Source organism: Dama dama, chromosome 33 (genome assembly GCF_033118175.1).
Source record: "Dama dama isolate Ldn47 chromosome 33, ASM3311817v1, whole genome shotgun sequence".
Taxonomy (NCBI): domain Eukaryota; kingdom Metazoa; phylum Chordata; class Mammalia; order Artiodactyla; family Cervidae; genus Dama; species Dama dama.
This window is the reverse complement of record NC_083713.1, coordinates 63068630-63093624: the sequence shown is the minus strand read 5'-3', so window position 1 is coordinate 63093624 and position 24995 is coordinate 63068630. Positions and strand designations below refer to the sequence as shown.

The 24995-nt window shown below is 37.3% G+C and overlaps 1 protein-coding gene across 4 annotated transcripts in view; it reads right to left on the bottom strand.

The window, feature by feature from the left end:
* Positions 1-24995, bottom strand: part of ZRANB3 (zinc finger RANBP2-type containing 3) — a 285930-nt gene that overhangs the window by 65020 nt on the left and 195915 nt on the right. For all 4 annotated transcript variants that reach the window (XM_061135065.1, XM_061135066.1, XM_061135064.1 and 1 more), the window contains exons 7-8: positions 24395-24566; positions 23087-23203 (exon numbers count right to left, since the gene is read on the bottom strand). In XM_061135065.1, coding sequence (XP_060991048.1) covers positions 23087-23203; positions 24395-24566 — 289 coding nt within the window. The remainder of the gene's footprint in view (positions 1-23086; positions 23204-24394; positions 24567-24995) is intronic.

Here is a 24995-nt window from a genome sequence, read left to right as displayed (position 1 = left end):
TCTTAGCCTTTTTCTTAACTAGGCCTTCCAAGTCTCTCTTGCCCTTTCCAGGTCCAATTTTAGCAAGAATCCTGCTAAGTCAATTTATCAAGAATGCCCCCCCTCTTGATACCTGATTAACTCTTGATATCTGATCAAGTTCCTAATCCTCACTATTTACAGCTAATTTCTTGGCCTTCTTTTTGCAAGAATTCTGTTTTGACCTTGGTTTTGATCTGATAAATGCACACAATCCCTGCTGCAAGAAAGTCTAGAATTACCAGTTATTTAACCAAGTAGAAGAGTGAGTGACCAAAGGAAGCATAACTGATTTAATGAGCAATCCATAGTTTCACTGTACCAGCCTGTGCACTTAGACATGCGTAGTTTAATCTTTGAGACAAGCATGTGCTGCTAGCAGGAGCAACCAGTTTAGCAAAATCTCCCTACCCTTGATGTCTCCTCTTAGTAATTTTCTGACCACCGACCCCTTTACCCTGCTTGTTGGCTATAAATCCCCAGATCTCTCTGCTGTGTTCAGAGCTGAGTGATCTCTTTCCTCAGTTGCAATAGAGTTGACTCCTATTGCAAACTCTACTGAGATAAAGTCAACTTCTTGAATAAAGTCTTCCTTACTGTTTTAACAAGTATCAGAATAACTTTTTCTTTAGCACCTATAACTTGTAGCTAAGGGAGCATGAGCTAAAAGAAGCTCCTCCTTAAGTTTTGAAGTCTTCAACCCCAGATTAAATGGCAGATCTGTTTAGATATCTGGTGTGTGTGTGTTCAGTCATGTCCAACTCTTTGTGACCCGATGGACTGTAGCCTGCCAGGTTTCTCTGTCCATGGAATTTTCCAGGCAAGAATACTGGAGTGGGTTGTCATTTCCTGCTCCAGAGGAGTCTTCTTGACCAGGGATCAAACCCATGTCTCTTGTGTCTCCTGCACTGTCAGGCAGATTCTTTACCAGTGCACCACCAAGCACATGATTTAAGGACAACTCTTCAAGCTTTATTAATCAAGAAGAGGTGAACTGTGATTGGTCTGAGCAAGTCTAGTACTTTCATCCCCAGTGATTCTGACTTATAGGGAAAATAGGAAGTCTGCTGGAGGCTTCAAAATCAAAAACAAAAAAAATGCTCACTGACAAATGGACGTTACGGAAAATTTCCTTGCTTTGGATGTTACGACCTGTACTTGACACCAGGGCTTCCCTGGTAGCTCAGCTGGTAAAGAATCCGCCTGCAATGCGGGAGACCCTTGTTAGATTCTTGGGTCAGAAGTTCCCCTGGAGAAGGGATAGGGTACCCACTCCAGGATTCTTGGGCTTCCCTGGTGGCTCAGATGGTTAAAGAATCTGAATGCAATGCAGGAGACCTGGGTTCAATCCCTGGGTTAGGAAGCTCCCCTGGAGGAGGGCAAGGCAACCCACTCCAGTATTTTTGCCTGGAGAATCCCCATGGACAGAGGAGCCTGGCAGGCTGCAGTCCATGGGGTCGCAAAGAGTCAGACATGACTGAGCGACTATACACAGCACAGCACACTGCAGCAATTACCCTGGGGCTACTATGGAAGCTGTTGAGAAAAGTGGTGAACTAGGGCAGCCAGAGTAGTGAGAAGAACCCAGATGCTTTAAAAAAAACAAAAACAACCCTTTACTGAGATACGATTCACACACCACAAGACTCACCCATTTAAAGCATACAATTCAACAGTTTTTAGAACATTTAGAGTTGTGTATCCTTCACAATTTCAGAATATTTTCATTTCCCTAAAATCTTTCATCTCTTAACAATCACTCCACCTCCACTGCAGGCCCCTGTATCAACCTAGCTCTAGACAAACACTAATTTACTTTCTGTCTCTATGGACTGGACTATTTTGACGTTTCATACAAATGGAATCACACAATGTGTGGTCCTTTGTGACTGACTTATTAGCATAATGCTTTCAATCCATGTTGTAGCATTTTTCAGCATTTAACTTCTTTTCTTATTGCCAAGTAACATTCCACTGTGAGGACATACCACATTTTACTTGTCCATTCATCAGTTGATAGCCTCTCTGACTCTTGTTTTTATTCATTTATCTATTTCACCCTATAATGTTTCTTACTGATTTGTAAATTTATGATAGTTAATTTGTCTTTTATCCTCTAAAATGATTTTAAATGAGGAAAGGAAAGTAGTAAGTAAAAGAGAACATTGCTTATTTACCCCTCTAAGATCCCTAGTGGCTCAGATGGTAAAGAATCTGCCTGCAATGTGGGAGACCTGGGTTCAATCCCTGGGTTGGGAAGATCCCTTGATAAGGGAATGGCTATCTAGTCCAGTACTCTGGCCTGGAGAATTCCATGAGTCCATGGGGTCACAAAGAATCAGACATGCCTCAGTGACTTTCACTTCACTTCACCTGCCCTGTACACCACCACAAAGAAAGGCTAGGAATTTGTCTTCTGCTCTCCCTTTCCCCCTGCCAATGGTTGTTAATTTAGAAGCCATTTCATCAACCTGAAAAAAAAAAAATTTTCAAATCTGGTAGAAGACAACTTTTTAGGGAAGAATGGTCATTCCATACTCTTGTCAGTGTTCTGAACATTTTTACAGAACCCTATGCCAAAATTTTCCCACAGGAAACTTCCAAAGATAACTTGGATGAATTATAAGAAGTGTGATTTTCTTATTGCTAGGCAAGCTTATAAACACATCTGTAAATAGAAATCTAACATGTCTAATACATTTAATCTTTTGACACTGACCAAGTTCTGCAAGCAGCCTATTTCACATCAAGAAGCAGAAGGGCTACAATACTGTATGTCAGAAGAGATTAACCCCAATTTAATACCTTAACCAACACAATTTTACAAAAGAACCTGGGATCCTAAACCTTTCCATAATACTTTTTGGAACAAGATATTATTATAAAGCAATTGTTCAATCTAATCTATCTTTCTATCAGGCAAAGATGGATGAGGAGAGAATATTCCCATGAATAATCTACTCCACTGTGTTAACCAAATTAGAAACTAAAGGCAACATTACTATGGACTTTAAAAATATTTTTCATAAAAAGTTTGTTTCATGTGAGTTTGATCGCAAAAGTCATTGATCAAAAGAGCTAATCTAATTCTTTAAAAACTGAATCAATTTTGAAAAACATTCTCAATTTCTTTCTAAACTCCATCCATTGATCATGTCAATAAGGTAATCAACTTTGTATGACTAAGCATGAATAAATCTTATTTGGGCATTTAAAATGATAACACATGGAATGTACAAAATTTTAAATTCTATATCTCCTCTTTCCATACCTGAATAGAGATGCTAAAAAGTCAGTAACAGGGAAACAGAAGTCAACTTAAACCCATGGTCAACAATAAATATTACATTTATTCTGCTACCTTAGTGGAATGATAGGTAAGTGTATGTACTTTGTAGCCAAACTGTCCATGTTCAAATCCTGCCTCCCTCATTTACAATCTGAAAGTCTGAGCAAGTCACTTAAACGCTGTATCTTAGTTTCCCCATAAAAGGGGATAAAAAGTACTTATTACACAAAGAGTAGTAGTAAAAATTAAATGAGTTAGTGAATAAAATATGCTTGGAACAGTTGGCACATGGGAAACAACTGTAAGAGTGTTAGCTCATATTTTTACTATATTTCTCTGGTAAACAGCAAAAACAATTTTAACCCCGCTACTTTCTTCAAAATCAGAATCTATGTCTCTGAACTCTCAAACTTCCCACTGCCCAGAGAAAACAGAATTCATCATTTGAGAATTCTGTTACTTTTCCTTACTTTTTTTTTTTTTACTACTCATTGTTCACTTCCTTTCCTTTCATATAAGAGACATATTTCTTCTCTTCTTCCTCCACCTGTGACTCCAAATTTAACCATTCCTGCCACCTCAAAAGGCATTCCCTGATAGCTCAGTTGGTAAAGAATCTGCCTGCAATGCGAGAGACCTGGGCTAAACCACTCTTAGTTCTTGAGTGGATATCTTCCCATCTTTACTAAAGCCTTCCTCCATTCCACATAGCCACGTAGCTCACATACCACCTTCCTCCTCTAAAAAGAAAATGTCATTGTTTTATTTGTACTTTATTACGACTGACCATCTCCTTACTAATACAGGAAGCCTACAGCGCCTGGCTTAGGCAGGCTCTTTACCACTGAGCCACTAGTGGAGCCCTCGGAGCCAGAGAGCCTCTCCTCAGAAAGAACTGGCTCAGGAACAGGCACCCCAGTCTCACAACACCTCGGCCCCCGCGCAGCAGGGACACTGCAGTGACCTCATTAAACCTCACTGCACGGCGCAAGTAGGACTCCCCCCGTTTAAGCTGCGGAGGCAACATAGCGGACGGAAAATGCTTTGTGTTGAACGTAATTTGCCTTTGCAAAGTTTTTAAAGCACTAAGAAATGCTGCCATCCCCACAGAGACGAAATTTAAAGTTATGGGTTGATTTCATCTTCTTAGAAAAATAACTGGCATTTCTCTTAAAATGGTTTTCTCTAAAAAGATATGGTTGCAAGGTACCAAAAAATAACTGAGAGTTGGCTAAACCATGCATACAACTTACATCTGTTTCTTTTCTAGGACAATATTAGGCTGATCCTAAATTTAAAGAATCTGTTCAGGACTTGTTGGTGAGAAGGAGGGAGAGGATGCAGGAGTGATGGATTGGGAGTTTGGGATTAGCAGGTGCAAACTATTACACAGAGAAATGGATAAACAACAAGGTCCCACTGAATAGCACAGGGAATTATATTCAATATCCTGTGGTAAACCATAATGCAAAATGTAAAAAGGAATGCATAAAAATGTATAACTGCATCACTGTGCTGTACAGTAGAAGCTAATACAACATTCTCAATCAACTACAATTAAAACAAAGAATCTGCTCATTTTCACCTATTATATTCTCAACAAATATCACAGAGGAATAAAAATAATGGTATAGAGAAAGAAAAGTAATTGTAGTTACCTCAGATTCTTCAACAATTGACTTTGTGCTAGCAACATTAATTATTTTATGGTCATTTTCTTAGTTAGCACTTATCATTATCCCTTATGCTTACCATTATCATTATTAAATTTCTTGTTAAGAAGTATCTGAAAAAGAGATCTCAATAATGTAAAAGCAAACATGTTTAAAACTTCTACAGAGACCTCCCTGGTCAGGGAACTGGATCCCACATGCTGCAATTAAGTATCTGCATACCACAACTAAAGATCCTGTATAGCCAAATAAATATTAAAAAAACAAAACTTATACAGCCTCTATCCCCCTAAGATGTACGAGTATTTAAACTCAAATGGCAGAGCAGCATAAATGTTTATACAGCACATGGATGATATATGTCAACAACATTATATAGTACTGCACTGTATATATAAAAAATTATCATATTAATATGACCTAATTTGCTGACACGATCTAATTGGAAGCACTGGTATTGTTATTCCCATCTGCTTGAGACATTGTGAATGTGAAAATGAAAGTTACTCAGTTGTATCTAACTCTTTGCAACCCCATGGACAGTAGCCTGCCAGGATCCTTTGTCCATGGAATTCTCCAGGCAAGAATACTGGAGTGGGTAGCCATTCCCTTCTCCAGGGGATCAAACTGGGGTCTCCTGCATTGTAGGTTAATTTTTTAGCATCTGAGCTACCCAGAAAGCCCTCTAAGACATTGTAGGATATGAGAAAAAAAGAAAAGATGAGGAAGAAATCTATCCAGGAGGTTTATAAAAATAGGATAGATGGAGATCTATTTGTCTGGAAGATTTTACATGGTAACTCTGCCTGGACTAAAGTAAGAGGCCAGATGGCCCACAGAGGTCCTTTAGAGTCCATTGTTCTCTAACCACAATGAATAGAGAGTGTAAAAAGAATGATATAAATGGACGTGGGAAGTACTTATTTCCTCAGAAGAGCTGACATGGACAAGATTTTACACTTTACATATTAATTTATTTATTATGAAGTTGCACTTTTAAAAAATTAAATATCACAAATCATAAAGAGCTCATTTAATTTTAGGCAGTAATTAAATATATGCCTCTAAAAATAGCATATCCTAGAGAATTCCCTGACAGTCTAGTGGCTAGGACTCCATGCTTTCACTGCCAGGGGTCTGGGCTCACACCCTGGTCTGGGAACTAAGATCCCATACGACTCATGTCATGGCCAAAAAAGAGAAAAAAAAAGTAAGTAAAATTGCATATCCTATAAATATACTCTTACACTCAAATCCTATAATACTCATATCCTATAAGACAGGGAAGCCTGGCATTCTGCAGTCCACGGAGTCAAAAAGAGTTGGACACAACCGAGAGACTGAACTGAACTGATAAGTATACTCAAACAAATGCATTTACTTGAAAACTCATTATTTTCTTACAATTCCTTCTTTTTCTCATCAAGATTTTCAAATTTATATAAACTATCATTATATAGTTATAATTATCTTTAAATTTCTCGACATAACTCTTCACGTGATTCAATAAAAAGTAAAGCACTTCCAATATGCTGCTTCAGAGTATAAAACAAACCTTCTGTTACCCCATGGCTTGAGTCTTGCTGAATTTGGCACAGATCATACTTAATGGGGGACTATGTACACAAACATCAATCCAGTTGGCCCAGCAAAACATCTAGATCCTACTTTTATCAAATTCTCCTCCACATTCAATCAATCACTAATGTCTTAATATATTTTGAATTATTCCTTTCTTTCAATTTAAAATGTGGTACAGCCACCACCCTTAGTTCAGATCATGTAGATTACCAGTACAATACCCCTGCCTACAGGATTACTCCTTCCAATGAATTCTCTACACACAGGCATACCTTGGAGATTCAATTGCAGATTCAACTCCAGATCACAGACAAAAAGCAAATATTACAAGAAAGGGAGTCACATGAATTTTTGTTTCCCACTGCATTCAAAAGTTACATTTACACTATGCTATAGTCTGTGAAGTGTGTAATATAGCATTATGTCTAAAAGAACTATATACATACTTCAATTTAGAAATACTTTGTTGCTGAAAAATGCTAAAAATCTGAGCCTTCAGCGTGGCATAATCTTTTTGCTGATGAAGGGTCTTGCTGATGAAGTGTTGCTGGCTGCTGACTGGTCAGGGTGATGGTTGATGAAGGTTGGGGTGGCTGTAGCAATATCTTAAATTAAGACAACACTGAAGTTGGCTGCATTAATTGACTCTTCTTAACGTGAACAATTTTCATGTGCATGCAATGCTGTTTAATAGCATTTGACCCACAGCAGAACTTCTTTCAAACCTGGAATCAATCCTCTCAAGCTCTGTTGTGGCTTTTTTAACTAAATTTATGTCATATTCTAAATCCTTTGTCAGTTCAACAACCTTCACAGCATCTTTACCAGAGGTTCCATCTCAATAAGCCACTTTCTTTACTCATCTACTGAAGTGACTGCTTCTACTGAAGAATTATCATGACTATCTGCAAACCTCTACTGATGGCAATCTGTTCTGAGACTTAAGGGGCTGACCCTGTGCTCTTAAAAGTTCAGGCTTTATAAGGGATCAAACGGGATGGACTCCAAAGGAAATTGTGCCTATCCTGTCGAGACCCTAGTCCTAGTGCATCATCCCTCTGCAACTTGAAAACAAGTGGTGTAGCCGCCCTGTCACAGTTGAGGCTCCTTGATTAATGGCTCTGAGGGCACAGGCCATAAGAGGTGGCAGAAATGGATAAGTGGCCCGGATTTGGTTTATGCTCTTATTGTGGAATGAAAGAGTGCTTGTCACATAATATATAAAGTTTTATCATGAGACTGCAACATTCAGTTGCATCTTGAGGCTCCACTTCTAGTTCTCTTGCTATTTGTGCCACATCTGTAGTTACTTCCTTCTAAGAAGTCTTGAACCCCTCAAATTCATCCACGAGGGTTGGACTCAAGCTTCTTTCAAACTCTTGTTAATGTTGCTATTTAGACCTCTTCCTATGAATCACAAATGTTCTTAATGGCATCTAGAATGGTGAATCCTTTCCAGAAAATTTTCAACTGAATTTTCCCAGATCTAAATTAGGAATCACTATCTGTGGCAGCTACAGCATTATGATATGTATTTCTTAAAGAATAAGTGCTGAAAGTTGAAATTACTCCATGATTCATGGGGCTGCAAAACTGATATTGTATTAGCAGGTATAAAAACAACATGAAGCTCAATGTACATCTCTATCACACCAGGTACTCTCAATGAGCAGTAGTATTTTGAAAGGAATCTTTTCTGAGCACTGTTCTCAACGGTGGGCTTAAAATATTTGTCAATCATGACGTAAACAGATGTGCTGTCAACCAGGCTTTCTTGTTCCACCTGTATAGCACAGGCAGAGAAGATTTAGCATAATTCTTAAGGGCCTTAGGATATACAGAATGGTAAATGAGCACTTAAATAGCTGAGAAAAGAAGAGAAGCAAAAGGCAGAGGAGAAAAGGAGAGATATACCCATTTGAATGCCGAGTTCCAGAGAACAGCAAGAAGAGATAAGAAAGCCTTCCTCAGTGATTAATGCAAAGAAATAGAGTAAACAACAAAATGGCAAAGACTAGATATCTCTTCAAGAAAATCAGAGATACCAAGGGAACACTTTATGCAAAGATGGGTACAATAAAGGACAGAAATGGTATGGATCTAACAAAAGCAGAAGATATTAAGAGGTGGCAAGAATACACAGAAGACCTATACAAAAAAGAGCTTCATGACACAGATAACCACAATGGTGTGATCACTCACCTAGAGTCAGACATTCTGGAATGCATCACTATGAACAAAGCTAGTGGAGGCGATTGAATTCCAGTTGAGCTATTTCAAATCCTAAAAGATGAAGCTGTGAAAGTGCTGCACTCAATATGCCAGCCAATTTGAAAAACTCAGCAGTGGCCACAGGACTGGAAAAGGTCAGTTTTCATTCCAATCCCAAAGAAAGGCAATGCCAAAGAATGTTCAAACTACCACACAATTGCACTCATCTCACATGCTAGCAAAGTAATGCTCAAAATTCTCCAAGTCAGGCTTCAAGAGTATGTGAACCATAAACTTCCAGATGTTTATGTTATGGATTTAGAAAAGGTAGAGGAACCAGAGATCAAATTGCCAACTTCCGTTGGATCAGTGAAAAAGCAAGAGAATTCCAGAAAAGCATCTACTTCTGCTTTATTGACTAAGCCATAGCCTTTGACTGTGTAGATCACAACAAACTGTGGAAAATTCTTCAAGAGATGGGAATACCAGACCCCCTTACCCGCTTCCTAAGAAATCTGTATGCAGGTCAAGAAGCAACAGTCAGAACTTGACATGGAACAACAGACTGGTTCCAAATTGGGAAAGGAGTATGTCAAGGCTGCATATTGTCACCCTGCTATTTTACTTATGTGCAGAGTACATCATGTGAAATGCCAGGCTGGATGAAGCACAAGCTGGAATCAAGATTGCAGGGAGAAATACCAAACCTCAGACATGCAGATGACACCACCCTTATGGCAGGAAGCAAAGAAGAACTAAAGAGCCTCTTGATGAAAACGAAAGAGGAGAGGGAAAAAGTTGGCTTACAACTCAACATTCAAAAAACAAAGATCATGGCATCTGTTCCATCATTTCATGGCAAACAGATGGGCAAACAATGGAAACAGTGACAGACTTTACTTTCTTGGGCTCCAAAATCACTGCAGATGGTGACTGCAGCCATGAAATTAAAAGACGCTTGCTCCTTGGAAGAAAAGCTATGACCAACCTAGACAGCGTATTAAAAAGCAGAGATATTACTTTGCCAACAAATGTCCATCTAGTCAGAGTTATGGTTTTCCAGTAGTCATGTATGGATGTGAGAGTTGGACCACGAAGAAAGTTGAGCACCGAAGAATTGATGCTTTTGAACTGTGGTGTTGGAGAAGATGCTTGAGAGTCCCTTGGACTGCCAGGAGATCCAATCAGTCCATCCTAAAGGAAATCAGTCCTGACTATTCATTGGAAGGACTGATGCTGAAGCTGAAACTCCAATACTTTGGCCACCTGATGCAAAGAACTGACCCACTGGAAAAGACCCTGATGGTGGGCAAGATTGAAAGCAGGAGGAGAAGGGGATGACAGAGAATGAGATGGTTGGATAGCATCACCAACTCGATGGACATGAGTTTGAGCAAACTCCGGGAGTTGGTGATGGACAGGGAAGCCTGGCGTGCTGCAGTCCATGGGGTCACAAAGAGTCAGAAACAATTGAGCAACTGAACTGAACTGACCTGAGCACTGGCTTCAGCTTAAGTCACCATCCACAGTAGTTCCTAACTGGGAGAGTAAACCTGTCCCTTTAAGCTTTGAACACAGGCACTGACTTCTCCTATCTGACTGCGTAAGTCCTAGACGGCATCTTTTTCCAATAGAAGGCTGTTTCATCTACAATTAAGACCTGTTGTTTACTGTAACCACCTTTGTTAATTATCTTAGTCAGAACTTCTGAATAACTTGCTACAGATTCTGCATCAGCACTTGCTGCTTCATCTTGCGTTTTTATGTTACAGAGATGACTTCTTTCCTTAAACTTCATGAAACAACCTCTGCTACCTTCAAACTATTCTTCTGCAGCTTCCTCATCTCTCTCAGTCTTCAAAGAACTGAAGAGAGTTAGGGCCTTGCTCTAGATTAGGCTTAGGCTTAAGGGAATGTTGTGACTGCTTTGATTGTCATTCCAGACCACTAAAACTTTCTCCATATCATCAGTAAGATAGTTTTGTTCATTGGAGCAACATTCTTAATTTCCTACAAGAACTCTTCCTTTGTGGTAACAACCTGGCTAACTATTTGGTGCAAGAGGCCTAGCTCTCAGCCGGTCTCAGTTTTCAATATGACTTCTTCACTTAAGTTTGATCATTCCTAGCTTTTGATGTAAAGAGACACATGTGCAGCTCAGAGGCCATTATAGGGTTACTGACTGGCCTATTTCAGTATTGTTGTGTCTCCGGAAATAGGGAGGCCTGAAGAGAGGGAGAGAGATAGAGGAATGGCTGGCTGGTGGGGCAGTCAGAACACAAACAAATATCTTAGTTAAGTTCAGTGGCATATACGGACACTGTTTAAGCCACCCCCAAAGAATTACAAAAGATAACTGATCCAATCAGAGATTACCGGAACAAACATAACAATAATGACAAAGTTTGAAATATCATGAGAATTGCCTAAATGTGACACAGGGACATGAGTGAGTGAATGCCATTGGAAAAAGAAAGCCAAGAAGACTTGTTTGATGTACAGTTGCCACAAACTCTCAATTTGTAACAACAACAACATGTAATCTGCAAGGTGCAATAAAGTGAGGTTCAACAAAATGTGGCATGCCTGTAGCTCCTGTTCTTTTTGTAAAGTGCAAATCATATCATTTTACTCTATTCCACAATATCCGATTGCTCAGAACCCTTAGGATAAATTACACAAATTATACATCTTACTTGTTCATTCCTTGGAATCCTAAACCCCCAAGACTTGACCAAGTGTTTTCTCCCATGTCCTTCTTCAATATCCTGTTTTTCAGGCACTCAAAATGCTCTATTATAGTTGAACATTTATTTTTTTTTCCCACTTGGACTTTTTTTGCCACTATTCCTTTTTAAAAATTTTTTTTTATTTTTAATTAGAAGATAATTGATTAAAAATAAATTTTTTTAAAAAAAGGAATAGTGGCAAAAAAGCCCAAGTGAACATTTATTTTTACTGTCTTCCCCAACAGACTCCAAATTCTTTGAGAGGTTGACACCACGTCTTGTTCACCATGCCTCTCTCATACCAAGCATAATCCTTGCCACATAGTAGGCACTCAATAAATATCTGCTGAATTAGTTAGGAAAACACTTAGCCAAAGAAAGGAAGCTACAACATTAGTAAGCACACAACACAGTTACCAATTTATAATGTGTGGTATTTTAAAAGTTCATTAACAGATAGATTTGGGAGAACGCTGAAACACATTATCCCATAGAAACAATATTAAATGTAAGATACCTCTCTTCAATGTTACCTACAACTACAACGTGGGTAAACTGTATTATCTATAATTACTTTAGACTCTACTGGATGCCAATAATATTTCTGGGGACAATATATTAAGAATTCCAATCTGGTAATGCTATAAACTAATTATTTCTGGTTACAGCGCATGAATAGACATAACAGTTACAACTAACATAGGTGGTTGAGGACAGAGGTTCTGATAGGCAGGGAAAGCAAAAGAACTGACCACTAGGAAGTCAGGGTAGCCTTCTGCAACCGATCATCTTTGGGAATATGTTCCAAGCTGGAATAGGTAACTTTTCATCTCTACTTTTCTTCAAGGATTCAAGGAATTAGGTGCAACTTCCTATTGACTAGCAACACTTCTGACTTCCAACCAGGGTTTCTTACCATATGCAGGAAATTATCTAAACTGTTCTCATATATAAAGGCTTCTCCAGCAGGAGATGTGGGAAGATCCCCTGAAGAAGGGCATGGCAACCCACTCCAGTATTCTTGCCTGGAGAATCCCATGGATAGAGGAGCCTAGAGGGCTATAGTCCATAAGGTTAAAAAGAGTTGGACACAACCAAAGTGAGGTAGCATCCATACATATCAACACTTCTGACTTTCAACTGGGTTTCTCATCATATGCAGGAAATTAACTAAAAGGTTCTCATGTATATTCTTTTCTTTTAAGCTGTATTCTACAGTCAGTACTAAGAACAAAGAAAGCTAAGTGAGCAAGCAAACAAATGAAAAACAAGATAGTTATCAACTTTAAGAAAAACAACAGTTGTCAAAGAAAAGAAATGTAATTATAGTTCAATTGTGAAGTGTTTAACAGAGTCATTATACTGTAAACAATGAACACTGATCAAACCAAAAATTATGATAGGGGAAAATGGAACTGGGGGGATGTTTTGAAAATATTTTCTTCCCATCTATATTTTGCGTTTGCATTTTTAGTGCCACAGTGTCTTTCATATGTAACACTTTTAAACACCGTAAATTTTAAGGGTTTGAGTCCCATTTGCTTTTCCTTTAAAGAATGTGCTTTTTGTATACTATCTAAAAAAATGTTCCTATCCAAAGGATGGGATATTTTAAAACATGTATGCTACTAAAATTTTACAAATTAACTTTTATATATGTATGATTCGCTTCAAGTTAATTTTTATGTATGGTGTGAAATAATGATCAAGGCTCACTTTTTTTCCTTTTGGTTATCTAACTGCCCTAGTACCAGCTGTTGAAAAGACTATCATTTCCCTATTATCTTGCCCCCTTTCTTAAGATTAGTTGACGATTATTATGAATATCTCCAGTCTTTGACTGTGTGGATCACAACAAATTGTGGAAAACTCTTAAAGAGATGGGAATATCAGACCCCCTGACCTGCCTCCTGAGAAATCTGTATGCACGTCAAGAAGCAACAGTTAGAACTTGACATGGAACAACAGACTGGTTCCAAATTGGGAAAGGAGTATGTCAAGGCTGTATATTGTCACCCTGGTTATTTTACTTATATGCAGAGTACATCATGAGAAATGCTGGACTGGATGAAGCAGAAGCTGGAATCAAGATTGTTGGGAGAAATATTAATAACCTCAGATATGCAAATGACAGCACCCTTATGGCAGAAAGCGAGGAAGAACTGAAGAGCCTCTTGATGAAAGTGATGAGGAGAGGGAAAAAGTTGGCTTAAAGCTTAACATTCAGAAAACTAAGATCATGGCATCCGGTCCCATCACTGGACAGCAAACAGATGGGGAAACAATGGAAACAGCAACAGACTTTACTTTTGTGAGCTCCAAAATCACTGCAGATGGTGACTGCAGCCATGAAATTAAGATGCTTGCTCCTTGGAAGACAAGTTATGACCAACACAGACAGCATATTAAAAAGCAGAGACATTACTTTGCCAACAAAGGTCCATCTAGTCAAAGGTGTGGTTTTTCCAGTAGTCATGTATGGATGTGAGAGTTGGACCATGAAGAAAGCTGAGCACCGAAGAATTGATGCTTTTGAACTGTGGTGTTGGAGAAGACCCTTGAGAGTCCCTTGGACAGCAAGCAGATCCAACCAGTCCATCCTAGAGGAAATCAGTCCTGAATATTCATTGGAAGGACTGATGCTGAAGCTGAAACTCTAATACTTTGGCCACCTGATACAAAGAACTGACCCTCTGGAAAAGACCCTGATGCTGGGCAAGATTGAAGGCAGGAGAAGGGGACGACAGAGGATGACATGGCTGGATGGCATCACTGACTCAATGGATATGAGTTTGAGTAAGCTCTGGGAGTTGGTGACGGTCAGGGAAGCCTGGCGTGCTGCAGTCCATGGGGTCGCAAAGAGTCGAATACGACTGAGTGACTGAACTGAACTGAACTGATGAATATCTATTGCTAACCTCTCTTTTCTGGTTCATTAGTTTAAATGTCTATCCTTATGCCAACATCACAAAGTCTTACCACTACAACGTTATAGTAACTATTTATATTATATGGTATGAGTCTTCCAACTTCATTTAGAATTATTTTGGCTACAGGAAGTGCTTTGTACTGGTTGCCACATAAATTTTACATTCAGTTCGTCAATCTGTATAAAAAAAAATTACAAGGATTTTCATTAGCATCATATTGAGTGTATAAATTAATTTATATACAAGAATGGGCATCTTCACAATATCAAATCATCTGATTCATGAAAATGATCTATCTTGTCATTTAAGTTTGCTTTGTATTCTCTAAACAATGTTTTATAGTTTTCAGTGAATTTTTTTTCTTGAATTTATTCCAAAATTAGCTCATGCTTATTTATACTATTGTAAACTGTATTTTACAAATTTGAATTTCCAATTTTTCACTGTTAGTAATATAGAACTACAAATCCTTTTTGTATCTTGAACATGAATCCTGCGACCTTGATAAATTCACTCAGTTCTAGTAGGCTGAAGTGTTGTTCATTTTTCAATGCAAAGAATCATGTTGTCCTTTTCAATCTGCATAAATTTTCTTTCTTTTCCTAGCCTATTACACAGCTATAGAAACAATGTTGAAGTAAACAGTGATGAAATGAAGTGGTAAGAGCAGATTCTTATTTTGTTTCTGATCTTAGGGAATAGTATTCAGTCTTTGAGCATTAACTATGATGTTGATAGTAAGTTTTCCAAAAATGCCTTTTATTTGGATGAGGAAATCCCTTTTTACTTCTAGTTTGCTGAGATGTTTTATCATGAATGGATGTGGAATTCTATCAAATGTCTTCAATGGGATAGTTAAATGATTTTCCATTTTTATGTTATTAATGTGGTGAAATACAGTGATTACTTAATCCAATGTTATACGAACCTTGTATTGCTGGTATAAATACATTTTTACATGCTGGTGGATTTAATTTGCTAATATTTTGTTAAGGATTTTTATATTCATGCAGGATACTGGTCTGCAGTTCTCTTCTGATGTATCTATCTGGTTTTGGTATCAGATTGATGTAAGCTTCATAAAATTATTTTGGAGATATTTATTTCTCTTCTGTTTTCTAAAAGAGTTTATTATTAGTTTTAGTTAATACATACACACATAATTATGACTCTAAAAAGTAACTGATGAATTGACTCCTTTATCTTTATGTAAGTCTCCTCTCCAATCCTGGTAATATTTTTGTTCTGAAGCCCACATCATTTAATATTAATATATCTCCTTCAGCTTTCTTTTGATTATTGTTTTCATCCATTTATTTTTAACCTTCAACCTTTTATTTAAAGAGGACTTCTTATAGATATCACATAATTAATGTAATCTGACAGTTACTGTCTTTTAATTGCTGGGTTTAGAGCATTCACACTTAATGCAATTATTGAGAAAACTGGATTTAAACCTACCATTTGGTAAATTGTTTTCTGTTTGATGCAGTTGTTCTTTGGTCCTTTTCTGCCTTCTTTTAGATTAATGTGATTTTTTTCTCTCTTTGGATTACTTTATTGTGTCCACTGTGTGTGTGTGTTAGTCACTCAGTCATGTCTGACTCTTTGTGATCCCATGGACTGTAGCCCCCAGGCTCCTTGTCCACTACCTATATACATTTTTAAAACTTTTTATTTTGAAATGTTTAGACACATGAGAGGTTGCAAAGGTACTGTAGAGTTCCCATGTGCCCTTAACCTAGCTTCTCCTAATGAGAAGATATGTATATATCATTTCTTATATAATTATAGTGCAATTAAACACTGGAAAATTACACTGGAATAATGATATTTTCTATCACTGTAATTCTATCATTTTGAAAATGTAAAAATGGTGCCATGACGTATGTAAAGTTTTGATACTGGCTTCTGTCACTTACTACAATGTTCTTGAGATTCATCCAATTTGTTGCATTTGTCAACAGTTCATTCCTTTTAATTGAGTATTCCATTACATGAAAGTACTACAATTTGTTTAAAGGGCATTTGGGTCGTTTCCAAGTTTTTGGTTATTATAAATAAATTCCTATAAAGATGCTTGTGTAAAACCTAAGTTTTCATTTCTCTAGGATAAATATCAAGGAGCTTACCTTGCATAATTTTGTTACATTTTAGCTGTCTTCTTCTTACCCCCTTTTCTGGTAGCTACCTTCTTACTAACATTGCTCTGACAAAGGAAAACACTTTCTATGTCTCATCTCTCCTCTCAACAAACTAGAAAAAGAAGGAAATTTTCTCAGCCTAAAAAAGAGCATCAATAAAAGTCTTAAAGAAAACATTGGAATTAATGGCAAAAGACTGAATGCTTTCATTCTAAGATTAGCAGCAAGGGAAAGTTATTTAACACTACCATTTCTATTCAAAATTATACTTCTGTTCCTTCAATGTGATAGGCAATAAAAACAAAAGGCATACAGATTACAGGGAAGAAATAAAAGTATCTTTATATGCAGACAAAATGATACCTATGCACAAAATCCCAAAGAACTTACCAAAACGTCATAAGAACTCATAAGTGAGTGTAGCCAGATTACAAAATAAAAGGTCAATATATAATAATCAATAATCTATATTTAGCAATGAAAAAGTAGAAATTTAAATTTAAAAACACTCTTTACAAGAGCATAAAAGACATGAAATACCAAGAAAGAAATCTAACAAAATGTATTCAAGAAAATTAGAAAACATTGCTGGGAGAAATTTAAGACGTAAACCAAAGGAGAAAGAAACTCTTTTCATGGATCAGGAAATTCAATAATATTAAGAAAAGAATATTCAATACCATCTCACATCTGTTAGATTGGCTATTATCAAAAAAGGGAAGAAAAAAATAGTGCTGGCAAGAATGCACAGAAAGGGATCCCTTGTGCGCTACGGTGGAAATGAAAACTGGTACAGCTACTATGGAAAACATAAATACCTTGGGAATCTCACTTATATGTGGAATCTGAAAAAACAAACCACCTACCCTCCACCCCACCAAGCTCACACTACAGAGAACAGATTGGTGGTTGACAGGTAAAACAAAGAGGGGGTGGTGAGTGAAATAGGTAAAAGAGGTCAAAAGGTACAAACTTCCAGCATAAAATAAATGGGTCATGGGATATAGTTACAGCATGATGATAATAGTTAATAACACTATATTGTGTGTTTGAAGGTTGCTGAAAGGGTGAATCTTAAGGGTCTTCACCACAAGAAAAAAATTTTGTAAGTATATATGATGATGGATGTTAACTGAACTTCTTGTGATCATTTTGCAATAGACAGAAATATCAAATAATTATGTCATATACCTGAAACTAATAGAAACTGTGTTGACTATATCTCGATTTAAAGACAGTCAATTCTTCAAGTGCTCGGGCCTGGTGCACTGGGAAGACCCAGAGGAATCGGGTGGAAAGGGAGGTGGGAGGGGGGATCGGGATGGGGAACACATGTAACTCCATGGCTGATTCATGTCAATGTATGACAAAACCCACTGCAATGTTGTGAAGTAATTAGCCTCCAACTAATAAAAATAAATGAAAAAATAAATAAATAAATAAAGACAGTCAATTCTTACAAATTATAGATTCAAAATAATTCCAATGAAAACTGTACATATTAAACTAGCTAATTCTATAAATCATAAGGAAAGCAGAGGACATATAAGAGACAGAACAATTTTGAAAAAGAACCAAGTAGAGGTGAACATTATGTGATTTCAAGCCTTATTATAAAGATAGAGTAAATCAAGCCAGTGTGGTATTCTCTAAGATCTGATGTATAGATCAATGAAACAGAACAGAGTTCAGAAACAGATTTATATGTACATAACCAAGTGATTTCTTATGAAGGTACCAAGATAATTCAATAAGGGAGAAACTGTCTTTCCAACAAAGAATGTTGGAACAATATGAAAATCCATATGTAAGAAAAACAAGAAACAAACTGAACTTACACCTTTACTTTACATCATACACACATAAAAAATTATTTCAGGTCTTCCCTGGTGGTCCAGTAGCTAAGACTCCATGCCCCCAGTGAAGGCGGTCTGGATTCAATCCCTAGTCAGGAAGCTGGATCCTATATGCTGCACCAAGGCCAGGTGCAGCCAAATAAATAAACAAATATTTTTTAAAAATTATCTCAAACTAGCTCAGACTTACATATATAATGTAAGGTTATACTACTTCTAGAAGAAAACATTGGAGAAAATCTTTTTGAATCTGGATTAAGCAAAAATCAATTAGGACTCAAAAAGCATAAAATATAAAAGAAAAAATCGAGGACTTCCATGGTGGTACAGTGGATATGAATCCACCTGACAATGCAGGGGACATGAGTTCGATTCCTGGTCCGGAAAGATTCCACATGCCACAGAGCAACTAAGCTTGTGTGTCATACCTACTGAGCCTGCTCCCTAGAACCTACGTGCTCAACTACTGAAGCCCATGCAGTCTAGGGCCCATGAGCCACAATTACTGAGTCCACATGCTGCAACTACTGAAGCCCCAGCCCCTGTGATCCACAACAAGAGAAGCAACCACAATGAGAAGCCTGTGCACCACAACAAAGAATAGCCCTGGCTAGCCGCAACTAGAGAGTGCCCATGTATAGCAATGAAGACCTAGTGCAATTAAAAAAAAAAAAAAGTAAATAAATAATTTAGAGATCTCTAGTCTCTTCAAGAGATTAGAGATCTCTTCAAGAAAATTAGAGATACCAAGGGAACATTTCATGCAAATGTGGGCTCAATAAAGGACAGAAATGGTATGAACCTAACAGAAGCAGAAGATATTAAGAGGTGACAAGAATACACAGAAGAACTGTACAAAAAAGATCTTCACAACCCAGATAACCACGCTGCTGTGATCACTCACCTGGAGTCAGACATTCTGGAATGCGAAGTCAAGTGGACCTTAAGAAGCATCACTACGAACAAAGCTAGTGGAGGTGATGGAATTCCAGCTGAGCTATTTCAAATCTTAAAAGATGATGCTGTGAAAGTAATGCACTCAATATGTCAGCCAATTTGAAAAACTCAGCAGTGGCCACAGGACTGGAAAAGGTCAATTTTCATTCCAATGCTAAGAAAGGCAATGCCAAAGAATGTTCAAACTACCACACAATTGCACTCATCTCACACGCTAGCAAAGTAATGCTCAAAATTCTCCAAGCCAGGATTCAAGAGTATGTGAACCATAAACTTCCAGATGTTCAAGCTGGATTTAGAAAAGGCAGAGGAACCAGAGATTAAATTGCCAACATCTGCTGGATCAGTGAAAAAGCAAGAGAGCTCCAGAAAAGCATCTACTTCTGCTTTATTGACTATGTCAAAGCCTTTGACTGTGTAGATCACAACAAACTATGGAAAATTCTTCAAGAGATGGGAATACCAGACCACCTTACCTGTCTCCTGAGAAATCTGTATGCAGGTCAAGAAGCAACAGTTAGAACTTGACATAGAACAACAAACTGGTTCCAAATTGGGAAAGGAGTATGTCAAGCCTACATATTGTCACCCTGCTTATTTAATGTATATGCAGAGTACATCTAGAGAAACGCTAGGCTAGATGAAGCACAAGCTGGAATCAAGATTGCAGGGAGAAATATCAATAACATCGGATATACAGATGACACCACACTTATGGCAGAAAGTGAAGAAGAACTAAAGAGCCTCTTGATGAACGTGAAAGAGGAGAGTGAAAAAGCTGGCTTAAAACTCAACATTCAGAAAACTGAGATCATGGCATCTGGTCCCATCACTGCACAGCAAATAGATGGGGAAACAATGGAGACAGTGAGAGACTTTATTTTTTTGAGCTCCAAAATCACTGCAGATGGTGACTGCAGCCATGAAATTAAGATGCTTGCTCCTTGGAAGGAAACTTATGACCAACCTGGATAGCATATTTAAAAGCAGAGACATTTAAAAAAAAAAAAAAAGCAGAGACATTACTTTGCCAACAAAGGTCCGTCTAGTCAAAGGTGTGGTTTTTCCAGTGGTCATGTATGGATATGAGAGTTGGACCATAAGGAAAGCTGAGCACCAAAGAATTGATTCTTTTGAACTGTGGTGTTGGAGAAGACTCTTGAGAGTCCCTTGGACAGCAAGGAGATCCAACCAGTCCACCCTAAAGGAAATCAGTCCTGGGTGTTCATTGGAAGGACGGATGCTGAAGCTGAAACTCCAATACTTTGGCCACCTGATGTGAAGAACTGACTCATTTGAAAAGACCCTGATGTTGGGCAAGATTGAAGGCAGGAAGAGAAGGGAATGACAAAGGATGAGATGGTTGGATGGCATCACCGACTCGAGGAACATGAGTTTGAGTAAGCTCCAGGATTTGTTGATGGTCAGGGAAGACTGGCGTGCTGCAGTCCATGGGGTCACAAAGAGTCAGACACAACTGAGTGACTGAACTGAACTGAAAATAATCGATAAACATGATTGTTTCAAAACTTAAAATTTCTGTTCTTGAAACAGATAATGTTAACAAAACAGAAATGGACCCAAAGACTTGAAATAATTATTTGGAAATGACAGATATGTTAGAGAACTTGCTTCTAAGATATATCAAGGGATCATATAACCCAGTATAAATATGGGCTTGATGTGAGCAAACACTTTACAAAAGAAAATGAATGGCTAAAAAGCACATCAGAATATGTTCAATATCATTGGACATTAAAAAAAGGTAAGTTAAAATAACCAGAAGACACCACACATACCAAAAAGAATAACTAAAATTTTTAAAAAGATTGACAATATCAAGTGCTGACAAAGATGGAGGACACTGGAACTTTCCTAAGTTGACACTTGGAATGCAAAATGCTATACCATTTTGAAAAACAATTTGGCAGCTTTTTATGAAGTTAAGGCTATGCTTTCCATATGACCCAGCAGTCTTAGTTTCAGTTATTTACTCATGGCAAATGAAAATGTGTTCATACAAAGACTTGCACATGAATGATTATAATAGGCTTGTTCATAAAAGCCGAAATTGAGACGACCCCAAATAATCACTAACTGGTAAAGGAAGTTCTAAAAATTGTTACATTATATAGATATATAAATGTTAATATATCCATATATTGAAATACTATTCAGCAATAAAAATGAAAAAACTAATTTCACATGCAAAAACATGGATGAATATTCAAAAACTTTCTGCTAAGTGAAATAAGCCAGACACAAAGCTATATACAACGGGATTCCATTTTTGTGACGTTCTGAAAAACACAAAACTATAGTGATAGAATACTTGCCACCTGGTGTGATGCCAATACTCTGGCCATCTGATGCGAAGAACTGACTCATGTGAAAAGACCCTGATGCTGGGAAAGATTGAAGGCAGGAGGAGAAGGGGACAACAGAGGTAAGATGGCTGGATGTCATCACCGACTCGATTGACATGAGTTTGAGTAAGCTCCAGGAGTTGGTGATGGACAGGGAGGCCTGGTGTGCTGCAGTCCATGGGGCTGCAAAGGGTCAGACACAACGGAGCTGAACTGAACTGAATAGTGACAGAAACCAGATCTGTGAACACCAAAGTCAAGAAGGAGGTGTGAAGGAAATATCCACAAAGGTGCATGAGGAACCTTTTGGGAGTAATAGAAATATTCTCTGTCTTGATTGTAGTGGTGATTAACTATATATGTTAAGTTTCATCAAACAGTATGTTTTAAAAAGAATTTCACTATATGTGAATTATACCTTAATAAACTTCTCTTTAAAAAATTATGTTATAAAGAAATTTCAGATTTGGAGAAAGATGACATATTAGTACGTATAAGTTCAATGATGCTGGTAAAAACAGCAACAAAGAATGTGTGATGCATCTATTTGATAGTCATACTGAGATTTAAAAACTAACACTCTCTAACTTGCACTTTTGGACAAACATAATGTAAGCACAACTATATCTGGAGGAATGTAAAAATATAATACCAATTAAAAATGATTGACATATAAAAAAAGATTACTAGTAGCCATTTTGTAGTAAGACCATGGCAAAAGCTGGCAAAAAAAGATGAATATATCTAAGTCCTTTCAATGAGAAAGCATAAAATATACTCCCTCATCAAAGTATACCCATCTAAAGAAAAGGATCAATATATGAACAGGTATAGGGGATTTCCCTGGTGGTCCAGTGGTCAATACTCTGCCTGGCAAGGCAGGGTACACCGGCTTGATCTCTTTTCGGGAACTAAGATCCCATATGTTGCAAGCAATAGGCCCACACAACTTACTGAGCCCACATGCCACAGCTAGACAGTCCGTGAGCCAGAACAAGAGAGCCTGCGCCCCACTATGGAAGACCCCCCTTAAAACAACAAAGATCCCACGTGCTGCAACTCAGACCTAAGGCAGCCAAATAAATTAATAAGCACCACAATCCTATTCCACATTTACACATATGAATATGAATATATATATATATGAACAGGTGTAACAGTGCTCATTATACTGTTTACTCTGAATATGTATGAATTTTTCCATGACAAATACTGAAAAAATTAAATGGCAAAGGCATGATGCAGTATGCAACTAGGTTGCTGAATTTAAAAAATTAAATACATTAAATAATTTGTATCAACACAAACACAGGATGGTCAGGTAATGTGTACCTTGGCAATAGCAGTTTGTTTAAACATGCGAGTAATCAACCCCATGACAGTCTCGGTAGCACCTGAATACGGAGCTCTCATTAATTTTTCCCACTCTTCAAAGCTGGAATTCAATTCCTGTGTAGGAGAAAATAACAATGTTTAGAAATACAGTATAAAGATGACAGCAATTAATGTAATAATGAATCATGTTCTACTTATTTTCTTTTTTTATATATAAAATATACATATATATATAAATTTTCAAAGATACCACTGTGTTCATTTAAAAACATCAGTGTGGAGGCAAATCAGACACATGTTTGTGATAATGACACGAAGCAATGACAAGGTGTGGGAGAAAACCAAGCCCTTTGCTAACACCATAAATCAAACAGTTGCAGCCTTCTCTTACAAAGGAACATGTATAAAGTAAAAAGTAAAAATTTAAGAAAAAATTTAAATAAAATAAAAATTTTAAGTAAAAATACAAACAGTGCACAGTAGCAAAAATATATATGGTACCAGAGCACTTAATTTAATGGTAAGATTTTATTTAAATAAGCGTAAAGACTTGGGGAATATTGTCACATAAAAAATGTGATATGATATTGACACTTTTATTTTTCTTTTCTTAATAAAAATGGATACAGAAAATCAGACCATTTCAATTTTACTTATAATATATTGCTCAGTGTTTTTTTTTTAATATACAAAATGCTTCTTTTAAGCTTTCAAGATAAAACAAGGCAATAAATAGTATTTGCTGATAGTTATGTCCAGATTTGAAGAAATTTCGGAGATTACACAAGCATTGTACTCCCCAAAAGTAGACGTAGGTAAGGGTTGGGAAAAATACAATTTTGGTTTTCTAGTAAGTTGGACATCACATCTTACAACATGGTCACTGAGTTTTAAGATTTCCATAACCAGGTGATGCAACCAAATTATTCTAGAAGACAGCTATGTGTACTTAAGAGCAAGAAAATGAACTTTTCTTGCTAATTACTGGGCTTCACACCCTACAAATACTTAGAATTCTTAGTCCTAAGTCTATGCAGCAATTAAAGTGTTTTTTTCACCATTCAGCAGAAATATATTTTTTAAAGACTAAGATACTAAATCTTTTCACATTATTCAATGACTAAATTTAAATTCTTCCTGCTCTTTTCTTGAAATGATATAAGACAATTCATATGGCTTTATTAATTAAACCTATTTTAAGAAAGTGAATTTTTTCCTTCTGTGAAATATGAAATATGTGCAATCTTTCATAGTATAATTTAAAATGATTTCAGATAAGACTTTCAATCAAACATGGGTTCTCACCTTGGCTGCTGCTGATGGAAGATCAAATGGAATACGCTGTCTGATTTTAGGGGGCAGCTGGGTTAAAACTTCAGTCTTTAATCTTCTAATCATTATGTCACTTAATAGCCGATGAAGTTCATTAAGGTTTGATGCCCCTCTGCAATCCCACTGAGGTCTTTTACCAAAATATCTGTTAGTATGAAGAAAACAAAATGTAGCAAAGCTGGATGCTAGAGTAAGAAAACAATTTATCCAATGTGTTCTTCCCTTAAGATAAGAAGCCATGATACTGTTTTTAGTTTTATTACTGAATGCAAATTAGTTTCAAAAAACTCTTCTTTAGAAATAGTAATGAATAAGGTTGTACATTACTCTCAGCTATATGAAATGTTAATGCTTAAGCGTAGTGTTTATGTTAATACAAGGCTGATTCATTGGGAAAGACCCTGACGCTGGGAAAGATGGAAGGCAGGAGGAGAAGGGGACGACAGTATGAGATGGTTGGATGGCATCACTGACTCGATGGACATGAGTTTGAGCAAGCTCTGGGAGTTAGTGATGGACAGGGAAGCCCGGTGTGCCGCAGTCCATTGGTTTGCAAACAGTCAGACATGGCTGG